The 20,942-nt window shown below is 45.3% G+C and overlaps 1 protein-coding gene across 1 annotated transcript in view; it reads left to right on the forward strand.

The window, feature by feature from the left end:
- Positions 1-20,942, forward strand: part of cpne4a (copine IVa) — a 95,830-nt gene that overhangs the window by 5,964 nt on the left and 68,924 nt on the right. The window contains exons 2-3 of the mRNA XM_085366025.1: positions 14,702-14,881; positions 19,874-19,945. Of these exons, the coding sequence (XP_085222151.1) occupies positions 14,702-14,881; positions 19,874-19,945 (252 nt within the window). The remainder of the gene's footprint in view (positions 1-14,701; positions 14,882-19,873; positions 19,946-20,942) is intronic.

Raw genomic sequence — 20,942 nt, forward strand, 5'->3', positions numbered from 1 at the left:
ATTATTTACGGATGAGAAGTAAAAAATCTAAAAAATAAACCTTAGACCCAAACGTTAGAACAGGCTTTTCCCCGCAGCACGCCGTGTAATAAATACTCACAAAGGAAACGGCGCCGTTACAACTTATGTCTAAAATGTATCGTTTCATGCATCGGTTAAAACACTCGCCTCCAGCTACACGACGCGCAGCTGGAAACACTTCATGCAAGTCGAGCTGCCCGAGATTCACAGACTTTACAGAAAATGGGTCACGGTTGTCTGGACGTCGTATAAATGTCCAGTATTGGTCACGGACCCGTTATAGACATGATGCGAGTCTATCCCACGTCCAGTGTTTGGTGGATGCAGTGTGCACGGCGCTGAGAGAGAGGCGAGGGCGGGCACGTGACTGAGAGCGTGCCCGATCACGACGTGTGCAGCCAGGGAGGCCTTTGCTCATCCTGCTGGTGCGCCGTGCACGGCTGCGACCTGAAGGCACGAGTGGCGTGCGGCCTGGACCCAGCACCTGCTCACAGCCCGGTGAGTTTTTTAGTTGAGTGCTGGTGTCTGACATGAAGGGAAGGCCTCAGGTTTCGGCCACTTCCTGCTCCCAGCTGGAGCCTTTCCTGCGTCGTCCTCTCCTGCAGCGTCATAATGAGATCATCTCCTTTTCAAATCTCTTTTTATGTAAATTTGGACTAAATTGTTTAATGATTGTCTTTATTTGAAAGCCCCCGCCGGCCTGCTGAGTAAACAAGAAAACGGTTGATATCAGTGCTAATAGTGTGTCAGCTCATCAGTGGGAAGACAAAGCGAGTGATTGTTGCTGATGGAGTGATTAAGGGGCGAGGGCACCGCCATTAAAACCCAATCAGCCTCCTCATCAGCAGCTGTGCGTTATTGTCACTTCAAACAGATTTTCCTCTTCTTCTTTCTCTGGGAAACGAGCGGCGCTCCGAGGAAACGCTCCTCTGTGAACGCCGCTGCTGTTTTAGCCTCTTTCAGCGCCTTGTTTTGGTTATCCTGCACGTTTAATCGCATTCTTATCAACCTGCGGCTGGAACGAGAGCTCATTTTGGCTCCACTGAGACAGGGTTTATTCCCCCCGGGAGCTGGTGTTAATATAACCCGCCCTGCTGTGATTTTAATGCAGTCTGGAGTTTATGTGGGTCATTTTCACCCCCCTTCAGTCATAATTACAGCTGAAATGACCTCCTGTGCTTTTCCAGTGCCTTCTCCTTCCCTAATTTAAACACTAGATTTGAAAGAACTTCTGCCTGTCCTTCTTTTTGAATCAGGTCACCACGAGCACCTCCATGCCATCCTATCTGAGAGCCTGCATGAGAGAAAGAGTTCAGTCTTTTATTAGAGCCAGACTCACTCCCACCGCTGCTCTGTTTGGACACTAAATGACATTTTAGCCTTTAATTATTTACATTTCCCTGAATCCTGCCTTTAAATATGTGCTGAACTACCTGCTGGATGCACGGACAGGTTTGTTCTGAGGAAATCTCAGAGCTTCTTGTGGAGCTGAATTCCCTCTGAAATGACCCACTTGTGACTGTGGAGGACGGCTGCAGTTCACGTCACGCCGTGTTTGCCCTCCAGCTCTGCAGCGCCTCCCTGAGGCAGTAGGAAGTATGACACACGATCCGTCTGAGCGCCTCATCGTTCCTAACATACGGTCCGCTACAAAAGACTGTTGAAGTCGGCTCATTTCTTCTAGTTGTTGGGTTGTGATTTGTCTTAAACCCACGTTTTACTTTAAAAAGCCAGGAAACCGTGCAGGGATGTTTTCACAGCAAATGGTTCTCCAAGAGCTTTTGGATTATGTAAGAACATCAAATACAGGTAAAATATTAAAGCTGAGTTATAAACCGCTTTAATGTCGCTTCTGTGTTTGGTGTGACGATGCTGAGTATCCATCCACACGGTCCGATTCAGCTGCATGACAGGAAACACCTCCTGTGGGACCCACCACAGCGGCGCTTAATTAAAACAGTCCAGTTTGTACAGCTGCTGTACAGGAGTAAACGATCTACTGGGACCAGAGCAGGTACGTTTATTCCTGCTGTGGACTGTGGGACGGCCTCGCTGCTGCAGGGTACGGCACTTCTGTTTTGTCACTTAACTCTGAGAGATAAACAAACAAACATCCTGATCGTGTGCTATCTCCCACCGAGGGAGGAATGAGCCAACATACAGAAGGATGGAGGCGATCGGCACACCGCCGCCTGCCTCGCCGCCTGCCTCGCCTCTGTGCTGGCATGTGTGCAGGACCTTGCTGCGAGTGGGCCGGCGTTGTTCTCGCTGCTGTGGGGTTTGAGTCTCTGGGTGTCAGCGGGGATTATGATCCGGGTGAGCTCGGCTCTGCCGCAGCTCTTGATGCTCGTTCAGGGCCCAGCGATGCCAGTAAGTCATCAAAGTGTAATGGTGGTTTTATTCTAATGTTTGCACTGAGGCTGTGGTTATAAATGTTTTATTGGCCCGGGGACTGTCTTTAGTGCTGTGGACGCCCCTCTCTCCTCCCTCTGGCTTCTTTCTGTCTCCCTCATGTTTTTAATTGAACTCTCCCTTCAGTTAAATCTAATCTAATTTCATCTGAAGCTGCCTGAGCTGTGTTTAGTCAGCTGTCGGGCTTCAGTTTGGACACTGACAGAAGCCAGTGAGCAGATTTCCTTCAAAACTCGTGTCTTTAAAGCAGGACACACATGTTATTCATGAGTCTACAGCCGGGCAGTGTTTGTGTGTTACGTGCTGGATGTGTAACATGCAAACAGGTGCGACTGCAGCAGTTTCTGTCCTCTCTGACAGACGCAGAGTAAGTTTGACAGTGCTGGCTCAGACAGCTGAGATGGTGACGTCAGCTGTGACATTTTCTGCTCGTCGCTCTGTCACTGAAATCTTCAGGGATGGAAGAGTGAAGCTTTAAGACGATAACACGACAAAACAGCTGCAAAGACACAGAATCAGAGCAGAGACACAGAAACTACAAAAACAGATACAAACACAGCGAGACACCGAGTGCCCGCAAAGAGACGCCAACCGAGCTCAAAGCGCAAAACAGACACGACAGAATAGAAATCATTACAGGCTCGGACATGTAAACTGCACTGGAGCTCAGTTTAACATTTATTAGTGTGGAAATCCTGCTCCTCACATACAAGGTCTTAAATAATCAGGCCCCATCTTATCTTAACGACCTTGTAGTACCATATCACCCTATCAGAGCACTTCGCTCTCGCTCTGCAGGCCTACTTGTTGTTCCTAGAGTATTTAAAAGTAGAATGGGAGGCAGAGCCTTCAGTTTTCAGGCCCCTCTTCTGTGGAACCAGCTTCCAGTTTGGATTCAGGAGACAGACACTATCTCTACTTTCAAGATCAGGCTTCAAACTTTCCTTTTTGCTAAAGCATATAGTTAGGGCTGGACCAGGTGACCCTGAATCCTCCCTTAGTTATGCTGCAATAGACGTAGGCTGCCGGGGATTCCCATGATGCACTGGGTGTTTATACACTCACCTGTTTAAAGTTTGCATTATTAGAGGCGTGGCCTCTTTGACTGACAGGTGGATGCAGTCACTAACTGTGTGTTAACTAATCAGCTTATTCCCTGAACTGGACCGTTTGCGTCATTTCTAATGCAGCTATGTGACCATGAACACGGCTGCTGTAAGGTCCGGTCTGTCAGCTATCGTCCAGTGTTGCTGATAAAGTGATAAAACTCTGGTTTTTACTGACCTGTCCAACTTCAATCAAAGGAGTGAAATAATGTAAAGTGAGTGTAACCTCTTTGCTCCAAAAAGTCGTACACCCGCTTTACAAACGCTCCCGTGTCGTGTTGGCGTCGTTCTGCTGCGCAGGAAGGACGACCTGGGGCCCATTTTTCTGCTGACTCTGCAGAACGGCGAGGACAAATTTCTTAAAAACCACAAACACACAAAGGAGGGAAAATCACATGATCACAGAGGAAGATTCATTTTAACAGCGTTGACACTAAAGACCAAAGAGGGGCTGTTTATGTGTGCAGGGCTGTGATGAAGCCTGCTGTAAGACTCGCTCAGACCTGGTTTCTGGTCTCTGTCGTCCCACTTTGTGTTTTTATTTTTAGCCGTCTGGAAATCCAGATGAAATGTCGCTCGGTGTCCGCACAGACACACACCCCTCCTCTTCCTCCCCTCTCTTCTCTCTCCACACTCGCTCTTATTCTTCCCCTCGTCCCACTTTCGTCTTCGCTTCATCTCTGAATGTCTGGCTTTCTGTTCAGGTTCGCGTCTTTCTGCCGAACGTTGAAGAGGAGGTGGGATGGCGTCACGGAAGAGTCTGAAGAACGATTTTCTCTCTTTGTCTCGGCAGAGCTGAGATGTGGAGAAAGACGATGCTTCTTGTTCTTCAGATGCAGATTAGATCAGACTTTGAGGGATTGTGTGTTTCCTGAGATAGATGACAGGACCTTTGTGCACTTCACATCTAGAATCACAGCACGTGTTTCCCGGCTTTCTTTCCACTTCTCAGTTTTCTGATCGTTTGGCTGAAAATAAAAATGCAAACTTCAACAGAAGCTGTGTGAGCTTTAGATGCAAACCTTTGCATTTCAATTTGAAGCTCTCGTCATCCACTGAGACTTCATGTTAATGTTTGGCTGATCTCTCTCAGGTCCATCTCTGCACCTCTGAACTGCTTTCAATGCAGATTAATCAGAAATAAATGAGATTTTAGAGATTTTGAACGTGGCTGTTGTTTCAGAACGTGCTGATCTGCTGGATTTTCCCACATAACCATCTCTGGGGTTTACAGGAAGTGATCAGAAGCTGTGTGATGATGTCATGCCAATATGACCAAATTCTGTGAGGAATGTTTTCAGCGCCTCGCTGAATCTTTGTCACGAAGATTTAAAGCAGCTCTGAAGACAAAAGGGTGTACCTAATGATGTGGCTATGAGTGCATACAGACAGGACTGAATGCACAATTAGGCACAAAAGGGAACAATTTGAAGTTCTCATTATCCGCAGACAGAACAGGAACACAGACAATATAATAACCGCAGGTGTCGCCCCCTGCAGGCACTAAAAATACTGCAGGTTTAAGCGGTTTGAGCCCTTTTGTTTGGTTCAGAAACTCCATCTTTTATAAGACGATGACACAGAGGTAGGAAATCAGTGGGAGGAGTCAGACAGGAAGACACAAGGAAGAGGAACTGTCAAAGTAAAACAGGAAATGGAAACCAGGAAGACGGACACGAGAAGCCAACTAGAAACTAAAATCAGGATATGGAAAAAAATCAAACCTCTTCCATGATCGCCACAATAAAGTGCCCTGTGGGGATCTATTGTAGTTGAATATGATGATATTAGTGATATGATGATAGTGTACCGCATGTTATCACGGCTCCAGCAGCAATAAAGACTCCGTAGATTATCCGATGGTCGCGATGAGATTTAAATTAAATTTGTATGTAAATAACAAAGTGTGCACGGCGTCCTTCAGCCTGGTGTTCTTTGTCTTTGTTACAGATCTAATTTAAAACAATGGCAGCTGTGTTTTTGTCAGATTGTAATTTTAACTACGAATCTTCACACCTCCCTTTCACACAACCCCCACAATCCTCTCATCACGCTCAGACGTATATATGAATGTGCATTAAGACCACATTTTATTTTTATAGTGCTTTTTTGCTGCTGCTTCATTAGAGAAGCTGTGAACAGGAGTCGAAAGACGTGAGAAAAGTATATGAACACGGCTCAACATTAAAGTAATTCGCCAGTTTTCCTGTAATAGACCCGCCTGTTTCAAAGCTCCGAACGCTCGTTGTAGTGCGACAGGGAAGAAAGGTTCACTTGGATCTATTTACAGACACATTTACAGAAAGATGCATTTCAGAGGCTTCGAGTGTTTTTGTGCTGCTGCAAAGAAGATTTCTCTGAGGAGGAGTGACAAACCTCTCCATCTTATCTAAACACAAATGCAGTGCATGTGGTTCCTGGGATCATATAAGTGCAAGCTGTGTGTGTGGACATCAGGTTTAAAGCATTTAGATCAGGGTTGTCAAACACGAGGTCTGTGTAGCCCGTCTGGTCCGTTTGAGGCAGATTCACTCGGGCCGTCGGTCAAAGTGAAAAACGGCTCAAAGAAATTGACAGGTGTGTTTGTTTTGGTGACTTCGTTAGCAGGTGCGGGTCGTACCTGCAGCCGTGGGGAGGCCCACCATGACATCACCGCCACACTCTCTCACTGAGATGCTTAAAGTGATAGTTGAACAGGTGATCTGAGACTCACCTGGAGGACCAGAGGAAAAGGTTTTGCTCCTGATGCTTTCTTTAACAAGCACGAGGCGTTCAGTCTGTTATTTGTGGTCAATTTCTTCTTTTGTGGTTTTCTTCTCCCTTTACTGCCCCCTACAGTTCAGACTCTTGGGGCAGGCTGACGATGTTAGCGAGTGCCACAAGAAGTTTGATTTAATGTTTTGGTGGAAATAAAATAAGTTAATGGCGCTGACACACTGAGGCGTGTCACAGGCTGGGTCTCAGTACATTTTGTATTCGTCTCATTTTAGATTTGTGATTAGTTCATGTGTCGTTCCTGTTTAGCTTTTAGTTGAGGTTAAAGGCAGTCATTATTTATTGTTTCCTTGGTTTCTGTGTTTGGGTTCTTGTGTCGTTTATCGCGTGTTAGGTCTACTAAGCTTGTGTTGTCATGTCTAGTTTCAGTGTTTCCTGTTTTATTTTGAAGGATTCTCGTGTATTTAGTTTCACTTCCCCTGTGCTGTCACTGGGCTCATGTCAGTCAGCTGTTCGTGTGTTCCTCTGTTTTCAGTGTGTCATTGTCAGATCGTCTGCTTTGTTTTCAGGCCAAGAGTTCGTGTCAAGTTTTCTCATGTCAGGTCCTGTTGTTTTTATTTAATTCAGCTCCCGGTTTAGTTTATTGTTAGTTTTGCCTTTTGTTTGCAGTTATTTGGCTCGTTTGTGGTTATCCAAGTCACGTTTTGTTTCATCTGCATTTGGGTCCATCTTTCCCTCTGCACACAGTCAGCCCCCTGATTGTGACAGACTGTCAGGTGTACCTGAGGATAATGACCTGGATGTGATGTTTGGGCTCATCGTCCCGCTGCAGGATCTCTGCTCTGAGGCTCTGTTACAGGTGAGCTGCTCAGGCTGCTGCAGCCTGTCTGTCGACTAACACAGCGCCTGGGTCAATCAGGGTCTCCGCCATCATCATCGTCGGATGTGAAGCAGAATTTGCTCATCGTCTCTCCTGTGAGTCTGACCTGCTCTGTGTGTGATCCTCAGCAGACGAGTCAGCGCCGACGTGATGAACATGTGGAAACAACAGAAACATGAGTTTGTCTCCTGGAAACCCAAAGAAGCGAAATGCTGCTTTCATAGTTGGTGCTGAAGTCTCTGCCTTTGACTTTTGGCTCGATTTGGTCGATTTTCTCCAGAAGCTTTTGTGTGTTTGCAGCTTCACATTAATGAGAAGAAAAAGTGTAACCGTGGCGTTTCTGCTGAAGCAGCTCTCTGATTGGCTCAACAGATTTACTTCAGTTTTGTCTTCACCTGGACGACCGAGTCATTTGTTAGATGTGTTTTTTGTGAGGATCTACAGGTGTGTTTATTAATATTCGTGTAACTGATCTGAGCTCTGCCTCATTTTTGACCTCAGATCAGTGGGAAAAATGTTATTTTCACTTTAACTTTGAGCAGCTGAAAGAGGAACGACAGGTAGATGGAACAGGTCTGCTCAGCTTCAGTGCTCACGTACTTTCTGTTTTCCTGTCTTCTTTTCTAATCTGCTCCTGACTTTATTTTTGAGGCTGAACACATTAAAGATACCATCAACCCTTTTAAGCACATAACTAGTTTTAAATCCCGGTAGAATTGCAACCACATAAGCTAGCGCAATAATTAAAAGCACTGACAACAACAAAAACATTATAATCCAGAAACGCACTTTGCTGATCTGATCAGCTGTTCATAGCACTTCCTACGTTGGAATAACGATTGGCCCCAACCAATCACAGCAGATGGCCCCGCCCCTCCCTGAGCCTGGTTCTGCTGGAGGTTTCTTCCTGTTAAAAGAGAGTTTTTCCTTCCCACTGTCGCCAAAGTGCTGCTCATAGGGGGTCATATGATTGTTGGGTTTTTCTCTGTATCTATGAAGCGCCTTGAGGCGATTTTTGTTGTGATTTGGCGCTATATAAATAAAATTGAATTGAATAAACATCAGTGCAGACTCGCACACGACCGCCATTACCTGCCAAAAGTGGAAGTGACGTCACTCAAAAATGAAACTATGAAGACACTCAAAATAAATTTCCTGTGGTTGGAAATTATTTTGTGCAACTTTTTTGCATTTACAGTTTTGAGGAACAACAACGACGACGATGACGATGATGATGATGATGGATTGCATTTATAGAGCTTTTCGAGACCCTCAAAGCGCTGTACAGTTCCACTATTCATTCACTCTCACATTCACACGCTGGTGGAGGCAGCTACCTCTGACATTTCTGTAACTACAAATATGTGTAAAATAAAAGAACAAACCAAAAACGATTTTAATTTTTATTGCAGTTTATGTAGTTACTCTGGACTTAATGCAAACATATGATTCAAATCTGGGCTGTAACGGTTGTATTGATGTACAGCAACTTGAAATGTTTGAAAAAATGGCAGCATGTAAGAATATAAAGAGAAGGTAAAAGTTCAGATTTGAAAAATGATTTCCTGTGCGTGCACATCAGTGACAGTGACGGCGTGCTGGACTTTGCTCGAGCTTCGGTTTTCCGCACTCTTCACACGTGGTTGTGGTTCAGGAAGCGAGCGCAGAGCGCTTCCATCACCGCGCTTTGCAGCAACACCATCCCAGCAGAAGCCAGCGTATCCATGACGGTGATTGTGACTCATGAATGATGTCACACAGTATTTCTGCTTTGATTGGTGCTTTCTAAGAAAACAAACATTTTGGGGCCTGACGACACCCCAGGCTCTGGAACTGCACCTCAGCTCCGTGGACTCTTTTAAAAAGCAGCTAAACTCGTTCAACACTCGGTGTTTATATTTTTAGCCTTGTTGTTGTTGTGAATCACTTTGTGAGTTTTATCTGTTATATTAATAACATTTTACTGGAACGGACGCGGCCTCGCAGGCATGGCACAGGAGTGGCATCCATCTGATCAGGGATTTGTTCTTTGGCATATTTGCATCCTTTGAATAACTACCAGGGAAATTTACTTACACACACACACACACACACACACACAAACACACACAGTGTAGATAATAAGGACATCATTTCCCAGATTTATGGATTCATTTGTGAGATGTTGCCTCATCAGCAGACCCTTTCAGATGGATGCTGACACTAGCTGTGCATCGCCTCCATTACACTAAAGTGAACTCATGAATCAGCTTCAATCCTCCTGTTGTGCTCACGCTCAGTGCTCAGTGCATTCTGGCTTTTAGTCGGATCCTCTGACTGCCGTCATTACTGTGAGAGCTTCAAATGCTACCTGCTCAATAATTATCTATAACGCCGTTTCTCTCGCTCTTCATCTTATTTCTGTAAACTGGAACGTCCTGAGTCCCCCTCAGGTGGCCCAGGGATGTGACATTTGAGGTTTAGGAAATTAAATATGAACTAAAAGGAACCAATGATGAGTTTAATGATGATGATGATGATGTGTGTGTTTCTTTTTGTTGAGTTTTATATCCTCATCATATGTCATTCATATTCACACACAGACCGTATCTGGACAGAACGGTAATATGTGGTAATCTGAGTATTACTGTATAATATGACTACACTTAATAAAGAAAAAAAGGAAGTCTCTCAGGAAGTGCCCGCCCCTCAGCTTCCAGATGAGCTTCATGGATGAGATGATGTGTGAGAGGAGAGCAGTTTGAAGGTTTGAACATCCTTCGCGTTCTGTCCCGTGTTGTTCTGTTTCCGTCTGCTGACGCAGACGCCATGGCGTGAGGAGAATGTGGACCCAAATGCAGCCACAGAGACGAGGGTGGATGATAACGAAAAGTGAGCCTTTATTTCTGGCAAAACACTGCAAACAGGAGGAAGTGAGAGAACTAACAAAAGCCCAGACTGGGGAAAACTAAGCATAACACATAACCTGAGGACGAAGACCAGAAGCAAGGACTGAGAAACCAGGAAATGCAGAGGCAGCACGGAGGAAGATGGAGGAACGGAGGGAACACAGCTGTGAACAATAAGACATGACGAGACTGGGAGGAAGCAAAACCGAATACACTGACACGGGACGCAGACTGTCAAAGTAAAACAGGAAACACATGAACACAGAGGCAACGACGACTAGACGTAACACAAGGGACACAAAGGAGGCGCAATAACAAAACCTGAAGAGCAAAAAACACTAAACAATGGCTAAAGGACATGAACCCAGTAAATCACAGAATGCAGATAAATGCAGCACAAACCACCGAGTCTCCAGACACCAGGGTCACGTTTGCATGTTTCAGGTTCTGCAGTGAGGACGGGTTCTTGTGGTCTGTGCTTATTCAGTCTCTTGGTGTTGTGGGACGCCTCCTCGACCCGGATGTTCTCCCAGTGTTGCTCGGTCTCAGCTCTGGGAGGGGGGCGGGGTCTGTTCTGGTCCCGTTGTTCCAGGTTTCAGCTTGGAGTCCAGCCCGGTCCAGTCCAGAACTCGGTCCTTCAGGGTTGCTGTCGCAGCTTTGGTGGCTCGCTTGGCAGCGTCCAAAGCCTTGCTCATGGGCACGTGTGGAAAATTAAACATTTATTGGCTTCCATGTATTAGACAGTGCTGCAGGTGCAGGTATGAAACGCTTGTCTTCAGTTTTTCTCCCTGAAACAAATTCAGATTTCATCTCTCACAGTTCAGACTCTTTGCAGTGAAACGTGCAGCAGCTGAATTTATGATCAGAGCGGGACCTTCAGCTTCGTGCTGACATCTTCTCTTTATCATAAACTGCTCATTTGTTTTACAGAGGAAACAAAAAAGCCTTGACGGATGCTTGAACGCTTCTGTTTCTGACTAATGAGAGACGCCGAGACTGCAGATCTTCAGGACCTTTTGTTTTCACATCAAACTGCTGAGCGAACCTGTGGGATGATTTCCTGCTTTCAGATGTTTCGGAGCCAGCGGAGCTCTTACACTCGTTCTCAGACACTCGCAGGACGTCGGGTTTCCTCTCACGCTCCACGCTGGATTTCTTTTCAGCTGATTCACCATCTGTCCCTTATAACGAGGAGACGAGGATGACTCTGACTGTTGGACGAGGACTTCGACTGCACGCAGCTTCTCAGCAGCTCGCTGCTAATTTAAGACTTCATCACTTCCTGACCACAATCGCTTTCCTGCTCTGACTTATGGATCAGATCTCACACTGTGGTCCTTAGAGCTGCACATTTTACACCAGGGGGAGTGTGGACTCACACAGTCAGTCACACACTGACTGTGTGAGTCAGTAGGAGAAAAAATGACGTATATTGTACTCGTACACTGATTACTGTGGACGTACATCTCCCCACAAATTGATGTGTGCTGATAAAAACAGACTGAGTCCATTGAAAATACATAGAAGTGATGAGAGTTTGTAGAAGCCGCCATCTTGCCCTTCACATCATATGTACTCTTAGATTTAAAGATCACAAGTAGCTCTTTTAAACGGTGACCATTTAACATTTGTACGTGTACAGTTTCACCATGTCGTTCTCCTCCTTCACCTCCCCTCAGCTGTGTGGCAGGAAGGATGTAGGACCCAAACCCAGGACTCATACACAGAGAGGAAACTCAAAACAGCTTCATCGCTGGAAAAACTCGAGCGATGAATACAACAAACTGAACTGGGAACTAGAAAACAAACCAGGAACAGAACATTGGGAAATTACTGGGAACACAAAGGAAACACTCAGCCATGATGGTGTGCGATGGTTAACGACGTGACAACAGACAGAGGAAAACACAAACACGCTTAAATACACGAGGGAAACACAGCTGGGACTAATCTGACACAACGAGACGAGGAGGACCTAAAACTGAATATACTCTCACACAGAACTATCAAAATAAAACAGGAAACCAGAGGCTGACACTGAAATTGACAGAACATAAGGAACAGAGGGAGCACAGAGACAAGACTAACAAACTACGACATGGAGACACGACTGAGCGTGGGACACGGAACAAACATGAAGACAGAACCAAACCTACATTAGAGACACGACACACTAAACATGGAACAAAACCTACGAACTAGAAATTAGTGATGTGTCCTGTGTGTCGAAGCTTCGAATCGTGCGTCGGGTAATCGCGGGGGCGTTTTTCTGAAGCGCGTATCGAGGCTTGCGTTGATTACGTATGCAGTGACGTTCGAGGCCTCGCGGGCAGTCCGTACCACGTGACTGATTCGGGAACTGGTTCACCGGTTCGCGCCAGATTCGAAATAAAATGGGCAGCAAAACACAGCTGATTCCCCATCACATCGTGTTGTGGAATTGGATTACGTACGTGTTACATAGCTACTGGAGTACTGGACACAAATTTCTTTATCCAAACTTGTATAAACTTGCTGTGGTTTTTCTTGCAACCCCTGCTTCATCTGTGCCCTGTGAGAGGATATTTTCAAAAGCAGGAGAAATCCTCTCAAAAAAGAGGAACCGTCTTAAGCCCAGCACTGTGGAAAAGCTGCTATTTTTGAATAAAAAGAAATGAAAACTTTACCCTAGTGTCATGAGCACTGTTATAAAGTCACAAGCACATTCACATCACAACTCCCTCCCTTTTTGTTTCCATGTACATTCCTGTGTTAAGCTGCCAATTTATTATACACAAACATTAATTAAATTAATATAATATAAAATTAGTATAATATTAAATATAACTAATATTTAGAGTTCAGTTATTGGTGTCATGAACAATAGTAATTCCTTTATTCATTCAACTTGAAGTGCCACACACTAGTTTGTGTCATCATTGAGATGTACATAAGCATGATTACGCAGTTACACAATCATCCCAAAAACTGTGTACTGATAGTTTCCACTTTCTCTTTTGTATCAGACATACTGAGACAATATTCGGGATAAATAACCATGAAAAACAATTTATTTATTCAGTTTAGCGGTTTACTCATCACATCATTATAATCATTGAGCCCGTTTCACTTGAATTGTCCACTTGATGGCGCAGTAGAGCAAATGAATCATCACAATGCTTCGAACCATGAGTCGACCAGTTGGATGGGAAGCTTCAGTTCATCATGAGGCTTCATCTCACCATCACTACTAGAAATCACAAAGCACTGAAGAACTCAGAGCCAGAAAATACAAAAAGCTAAACCACCAGAAAAGCACAAAATCACAGAATCCAAACATCAACACTGGGTCACCTGACTCAGGACCATCATCACCTAAAGCCTCGTCTCCTGAACTGAAGTCAGGCCTCTAAAATGCTCCTCCCCCTTTTGTGAGTGTGGACGCTTCGTCTCTTTGCCCTTTAAATGCTTTGCTTCTTTTATTGATTTTCATGCTGATTTTTTTCCCTTTTTTCCGTATGAGCTTACCTGCGAGAGCTTCTGGACACTTATAGATCATTAGGACTAAAGCGTTCTTAACAGAAACAGCAACATTTTTATAGTTACCTTATCCTCAGCGCTCCGTGTGTCTGTGGCCTACACACAGCTGAAGCCTGATTACAGCGTCTGGGCACCAAACAGCCTCAATAGCCTGGAAAGGTGCTAACCGCTAGGCTAACTAGCAACAAGATGTCTTCCCTCTCCACAGATGACTACCACAGCCTCCTGCAGAAGATTGCAGTACTGGAGACTGGCCTTCACTTCCTACGAGACAGAGAAGCTTTTCTAGCAGCTACATCATAACATCAGCACTTACTGACGGAAAAGTTCAGGATGTTTTCACAGGTCAGACAGAAGTGAGCTTCACTTTATCCTCTTTTAGATAAAAACATTAAAAAGAAAACAAAAACCAACCCTCATTTGAGTTTACATTTATTTAACCAAAAAAAGTTTTCATTGATGTAATTTACACAGAAAAATAATTAAGTAATAAAATAATGTTAAAGTTTAAAACAAAGATTGAGAAAAAGAAGAAATTCTGAGACTGTGCCAACAAAGCCTGCCCTTCAAAATCATCACTAGATGCAGTGATGTGGGACTGCACCGGGTGAAATGCTCCCTGTTAGCCCAGGTTAGTCCCTCTGACTCCCCCAACGTGTGAAAACTATGACCTTCAACTTGATTTAGAAAGCAGACAACGTCTCCGACTGCAAACTCAGGCTGACGGGCTGGATGCTGAGCCACGATGACTCCAGAGTTCAGGCTGTTTTTGCTAAAATTTCTCCCAGAGACGCCGCGGGCGATAAAGAGGGACTCAACATTTAGAGTCTGAACCTGAACATGCTTCTGATCTGTGGCTCTTTCGCTGTGAAGACGCGCTTACCTTTGATGGTTGCTGGAGTCCTTCAGACTTCTACACGATGCTGCTTCTGCTGCACCTGCAAGTGTTCTAAAAAACCGATGTAATGCAGTCATGATTCCTCATGACTCTGGAAAATTAATAATCACACATATTTGTGCACGACAGGAATGAAAGAATGAAAAGTCGCACCTTGGATTAGCTTTCATACCGCTCATGTTCATGTAGTATTTACAGTTGACGTGCAGGTGCAAGCCATCGAGCAATAACTCACGTTATTTCGTCCTTTGGTGTCCTGCAGGTGGATCGGACGGAGGTGATCCGCAGCTGCGTCAACCCTACCTACTCAAAGGTTTTCACGCTGGACTTTTATTTTGAAGAGGTGCAGCGTCTGCGCTTCGAGCTGTACGACATCAACAGCAGCCACAACGGCCTGAAGGAGGCGATCTTCCTGGGATCGGTGGAGTGCACGCTGGGACAGGTGAGTCACAGTTCCTTCTTTATTATTTATGGTCTTTATTTAACTTCAAGCCTCCAGTCAGACGATCTTACTTCCATTTAAGAAACTTCTCTGAAACAGTTGAATGAAAACTGAAGTTTCTATTTTTCCACACACCTGACAAATACCTGAGAGCCAATGAAAACAAGTAAACAGGAATAAATGAGCCTGAGTGTCACGAAACTGAAGAGCGAGACTGAGATCTGCCAGAAGACGCCTGCCGTGTGTGTGTGTGCTTTCACAGGTAAACATTAGGAAGCTGTCAGTCATCAGCCTCACTTCAGCTGAAGGTCTGAACGGCTCTTTTTGTTCCCAGTGAAGTTTGTAACGCCGACAGACTTCCAAAGCTTCTGCTAATAGATCAGCACTTCAGAAAAACATCGGTAAACAGAAGCCTGAGCTTCTCTTCGGGCTTCTTTTCTTTTCTCGATGAAAAGCTAATTGTTTGCCGTGTTTTTGTCAGCCAGCAGCTTTTCAGAGACTCAATTACAGCCTGCGTGCAGCAGACACAATAAAGTGGGAATAAAACACATTTGTGTGTGTGTGTCGCTCACTGAAGTTGTGGAATGACCGGTTCATGCACGCTCTCACAACATTTATAAAAATCTGACTTGATAAAAATCATTATTTGTCTGCCTGAGACACAAAATGAGTTTTCAGCCTCTCCACATGACACACGTGTGTGTTTGCTAACCGAGCAGCAGCTGACGAGGCTGAGAATCATAATCCTGTTTTTTTCAGAACGTTTTCACTACAAACTACACCTGAAAATCTGAACTTCTAATTTCATGTTTGAACTTAATCTGCAGTTCCTCTTGTGTCCACTAGAGGCACCAAAAGTGTCTCCCATGTAAAAAAGCTCAATATTACAGCAGTTTTTTTTTTAAGTGCACATTTGGGGGTTTGGTGCCAATAATCTTCACTGATAGATGGATGGAAAAAGAAAAAATAGCTCAAAGAAAAAGACAAAACACTGAATGTGTAACAGCTCGTCACATGGATGCCTGTAAAAGCCCAGTGCCTGATGGGTAAGCATCATCTGTCAGTGTTCAGAGTTAAGCCCATTCCAGATATACAACATTCCCTCTGTACATCGGTTGCTAGAGGAAATTCCAGGCTCTGGTTGCCTAGGTCAGCGGTCCCCAACCCCCGGGCCCCGGCCTGGTACCGGTCCGTGAGTCGTTTGGTACCAGGCCGCGAGAGTTGAGGCTCAGGTGTGAAATGTCTGGTTTTCAGGGTTTTTATCGGTTTCCAGCGTTATTTTGTTATCGTCTTTATCGTTAACTCGGTTTTCCTGGGTCTTTTCATGTGTGTTATGAATAAATCTTCTATTTTTTGGTACCAGTTTTATTTTGTTGTATTTATCCGCGACACCTTAAAGGCCGGTCCGTGAAAATATTGTCGGGCATGAACTGGTCCGTGGCGCAAAAAAGGTTGGGGACCGCTGGCCTAGGTAACCCTCATGTGTCAATCACAGCAGTATCCTTCCCTCTAATTGGCTGTCACTTCAGTTGTTTGCATCCAAGTTGAGAACCTGGAGATTTACATTGCCAGCAGTTATTTCACTGGTTGTTGCCTGAAGGTTGAAGGAATGTATTTTTACCCAAACAAGGATCTAGTACCTGGAATGAGGATCGTCAACAGACGGACGTCTATGTTCAAGCCATAGATGGATGAAGTCAGTGGAGCGTCACCCACTTGTGAGCTGAAATCTTATGTGGTGAGCGGCTGTGAGGAAGCAGGTTACATATGCAGGATAATTCACCTGAAATGAGTGACTGAGCCCCGAAACTCATCAGGAAGGTGTTGACTGATCTGGTCTAGACCAGTGTTTCCCAACCACTGAAATGATCCAGTGTGCCGTGGAAGATTGTCTGGTTCCACCTGATTAGGTGAAACGCCGACCCTGAAGGCTCTAGCATGAGTAATGGTCAGAAGAAAGCAAAAAAGGTACACTGGGGACAAACCGAGCGCTTTCCACTACACCTGTTTCGCTGGGAAAAGTATCAATATGCTTTTTGTGACATTTTTGTTTGGTGGTGTGCCGTGCGATTTTTCTAATGGGAAATATGTGCCGTGGCTCCAAAAGGGTGGGAAACACTGGTCTAGGCAAGAACGTTTTCCCGTTGTCTTCCATAGACCGGGGAGTCTTTGTTCAACCACAGGTTTCTCCCCCTGGTGGCCTTGAAGCAGAATGCTTCCACTCATTTGTCTGTGGTTCAGAGTGTCTTCCAGTGTTGCCGACTTAGCAACTTTGTCGCTATATTTAGCGAGTTTTCAGACCCTTTGAGCGACATTTTTTCTAAAAAGCGACTAGCAACAGATCTGGCAACTTTTTCTGGTGTTATTGGAGGATTATTGACAGGTGGTGGACTTAGCTCGCTTGTTCACTTTGCAGCTCACAAAATCCTGCCGTCATTTCTGTTTGCTCGACTCTGTGGAGTCTGTGTCGGCGTCTGAGCTGTTGAACTTTGTGATTAGTCTAACCTGGCACGAGCTACTGTTTGAGACTGCTGAGGGACGGCTTGTGGGAGTGAGCTCAGGTGTCACGAAACGAATCAAATCAACAGGAATAATTTCACGTTTCATTGAAACGTCTGTTTTAAATGTGGCTCAAGGAAAACACAGAAATTAGCTCGCCGACCTGATCGCAGACGTTTTCAGCCTGACTAAATGCTCACAGAGACTGCAGCTTCGCTTTGTTTCTAAGTGAAGTTCTGCCAACTGTGAGTAAATGCCAGTCAGATAGCAGAGTGGCAACAGGCAGCCATCTGCTGTCATTACCAAAGTTTGTGCTGAAACAAAGTTTTCAGCTCGAGAAAAACGTTGGAGTCGGGCTCCAGACGCAGCATCTCTTATTAAAATCACCTAAATTCAGTCTGCGCTATAATGAAAAGATAAATCCACACATAATGCAGTCCAAGGGAATCTACGTGTTTGGTGTTTTGTTAAGAGCTAAAGAATCCGATGAACAGACAGATTTTCCACCTGCTGTTGGTCTCATTAAAAACTGAAGTTGGGAAGTCTGTCAGCTGAGCCTCATTGTGGATTTCCTTCCGACTGTTTTCAGTTTCCTGCAGGGAAGTAAAAATGTGTTGGAAGAGTTTTAACACACTTATCTGAAGAAGATGAGGAGGAGAAGGAGCCAAGTGGGTGATGAAACAATCAGCTCGGATGACTGCGGAAAGTCGGGAAAAGCCTCCTCCTCACCATCGTCTTTGTTTCTGCCAGCAGCGTCAGTTCTGCCAGCTCGTTCAGCAGCCAGATGGCTGACGGAGCACCGCAGGTTTTTAACGGGCCTGGAAGAAGCAGTTCTGGCACACGAGGCGGCAGAGGGGCGAGATTTCACTCCGTAACGAAGTAAAACAGCTTCTTTTTTATCCTGCTGATAGCACAGGTTTGATTTTTAACAGCAGGAGAGGTTTTCATGCTGGAACTGAAGTGGGAACATGGTTCAGGAGCAGTATTTAAACACATTAAAGAATATGTTAACAGCTTGGCATGTCCCGGAAAATCCTGAAAAAAGGAAAACTGATCATCGCCTAAAAGCTGCAAGAAAATCAGATCCAGCACGAAGAGTAGGCTTGAACAAAGCTTTAAAAACGAGCAGGTGAGACACACAAAAGACAAAATTCAAAAAGAATTGAAAAAAGTCCACGACGGCCGGTGTCCCTGCAGGTCTTAGATCTGACCCTGGGCCAACACACCTGAAGCAAACGATTAGTTCATTACCAGGCCTCTGGAGAACTTAACATCTTGAGAAGGTAATTTAGCCATTAAATCAGCGGTGGTGGATCCAGCACACATCTAAAACCTGCAGGACACCGGCCCTCGTGGACTGGGATTGGTGACCCTGTTTTGAAGGCTCCGGAGAACCAGCAGACCTCAGCTGAGCATGTCATGTGGGGATGTGGGGAAGAAGGACCCGGAAGCTGGACTCTTTAGTGAAGACAGTGTGTTTTACAGTGAGGTAAATAACAGATGCACACTAAATCCCCGTTGCTCCCTAGACTCCCGCGTGTGCTCCCCTCCGACGTCAGTGCTCGTGCTCCCTGCTGTCGTGTTCCTGCACACCCTGTGCGTGCCGTCCTTCTGGTTCCACCTGCAGGAAAACAGCAGAAGCAGCCGTCAACACTGACCCCACGGGCATACACGAGCTGCACTACCGTACACTGACACACGCTAACGTGGGATGTAACGCAATGATCCCGCGTCAGTGGGAGCGCCAACGCTCTCCTAAGCTCCCCGACGAGCCCTGATCAGCAGCAGGTGTGTGGCAGGGACTTCAGGTGTCATCCATCCAACAGCCACACCCGCAGACACACACAAATACACACACACACCCTGCCTACACATGCAATAAGTGGAACACAGACATGACAGCATTGTGCAGAAGACACACACATCAGAAAATAATAATAATACTACTGATAATAATTATAGTCCACACTGCTCACGGACCCCGAGTCCCCGGAACCGGGTCCGTGACAGAGCCTCAGCAGCTCGGTCACCACCCAAGCTTCAACAGGTGACGGTACAAACAAACTGTTTGACCCGAGCGGGAGGAACCACGGCGAGCCTGAAGAAGTGTGACTCTGCAGGGACGGGCGAGGATTTAAGAGTCCTGAGTGCTGATGGAGGGCGTGCTGCCTGTAGCGTTTAAAGTGGGGAGATGTGGGACCTTTAATCTGCTAAGCAGCCTGGTGGCAGATGATCCACAGCAGATTTACAATAGAATAGAATAGAATGGAATAGAATAGCCCTTTATTGTCATTGTATATGTACAACAAAGTTATGGGTGGTCCACTCCACAAAAATGTCTTAATTTACAAGAAATGTCACAATTTTCTTTGTCAGACAGCTTCCTGCTGAAAACCAACCATGTATGTACAGAAGTAGCTGTGTGTATTAACACTGTGTGTGTGTGTGTGTGTGTGTGTGTGTGTGTGTGTGTGTGTGTGTGCGCGCGCACAGATCATCTCCCAGAGGAAGCTGTCCAAAGCTCTGCTCAGACCTGGAGGCACGGTGGGGAAAGCCATCATCACGGTGAGCCCCGCCCTCTCCTCCTCCCTGTTGCTTCTGTAGCGTCTCTATGGGCTCAAAATGTGGTCATAAATATTTTGTACTTGTAAATTGGTTTTGTCTGTGTAAAAAAGATTTGTGTGTAGACTTAGCCAAAAAAACCCTGCAAGTTACAAGTATGAATTTTGACCCTATTTTTCTTCCTTTCATCTGATTGGTCAATGTCATGTCAATCACAAATGTAACAATCCAATCAGAGAACAGATGGGTTTGGCTGTCGGAGGGGCGCTTTTTTGAACTGCAGGTCTTTGAAGGGAATAAATGCCCTTTTACATGCCAGCCCAGCGTTTTCCTTCATCACCACAAAGGAAAACAGTCTGTGGTCGTCCAAGTTTGGTGATTTTTATGTCACAGGACTACGTGTTTAATACTAATACAGTGTTTTGGAAATGACAGTCTTCGGCTACGTCCACACGTACACGGGTATTTTTGAAAACGGAGATTTTCCGTTTTCGTTTTAAAAAATAATCCCGTCCACACATAAAGGCAGAAATGAAGGAAAACGCTGCTATGAACATGCCAAAGCAGCAGGTGGCGCTAGATTCCTAACCGTGTAGAAATGTTGGCCAATCAGAAGTCTAGAAGCCTCGGTGGGAAATAGTAAACAAAGCTGGGGCATAGAAGCAGAACCGAGTCGTCTGTGTGGAGGGACAGTAACTGTGTGTATATGTAAGCATTTAAACACTGCAGAGAGTAGAATTAACAGTATTGTAGAAATTCATTTCACTGAAACAATAACGTGGCGCACAGTGGGACGTCACAAAAGGCGCACACCTTTGACGCTGCGTTTTTTTCCGTTTTTCTCGTCCACACGTAAACGCAAAAACTGCGTTTTTAAAAATCTCCGTTTTCAGTGACCAAAAACGCCGTTTACGTGTGGACGGAAGGTGCAAACGCATAGAAAAATCTGCGCTTTCAAAAATACCCGGGTACGTGTGGACGTAGCCTTCATTACAAAGCT

Source organism: Diplotaxodon limnothrissa, linkage group LG11 (genome assembly GCF_057381915.1).
Source record: "Diplotaxodon limnothrissa isolate DT_005_m linkage group LG11, D_limnothrissa_male_GT1.1, whole genome shotgun sequence".
Lineage (NCBI taxonomy): Eukaryota > Metazoa > Chordata > Actinopteri > Cichliformes > Cichlidae > Diplotaxodon > Diplotaxodon limnothrissa.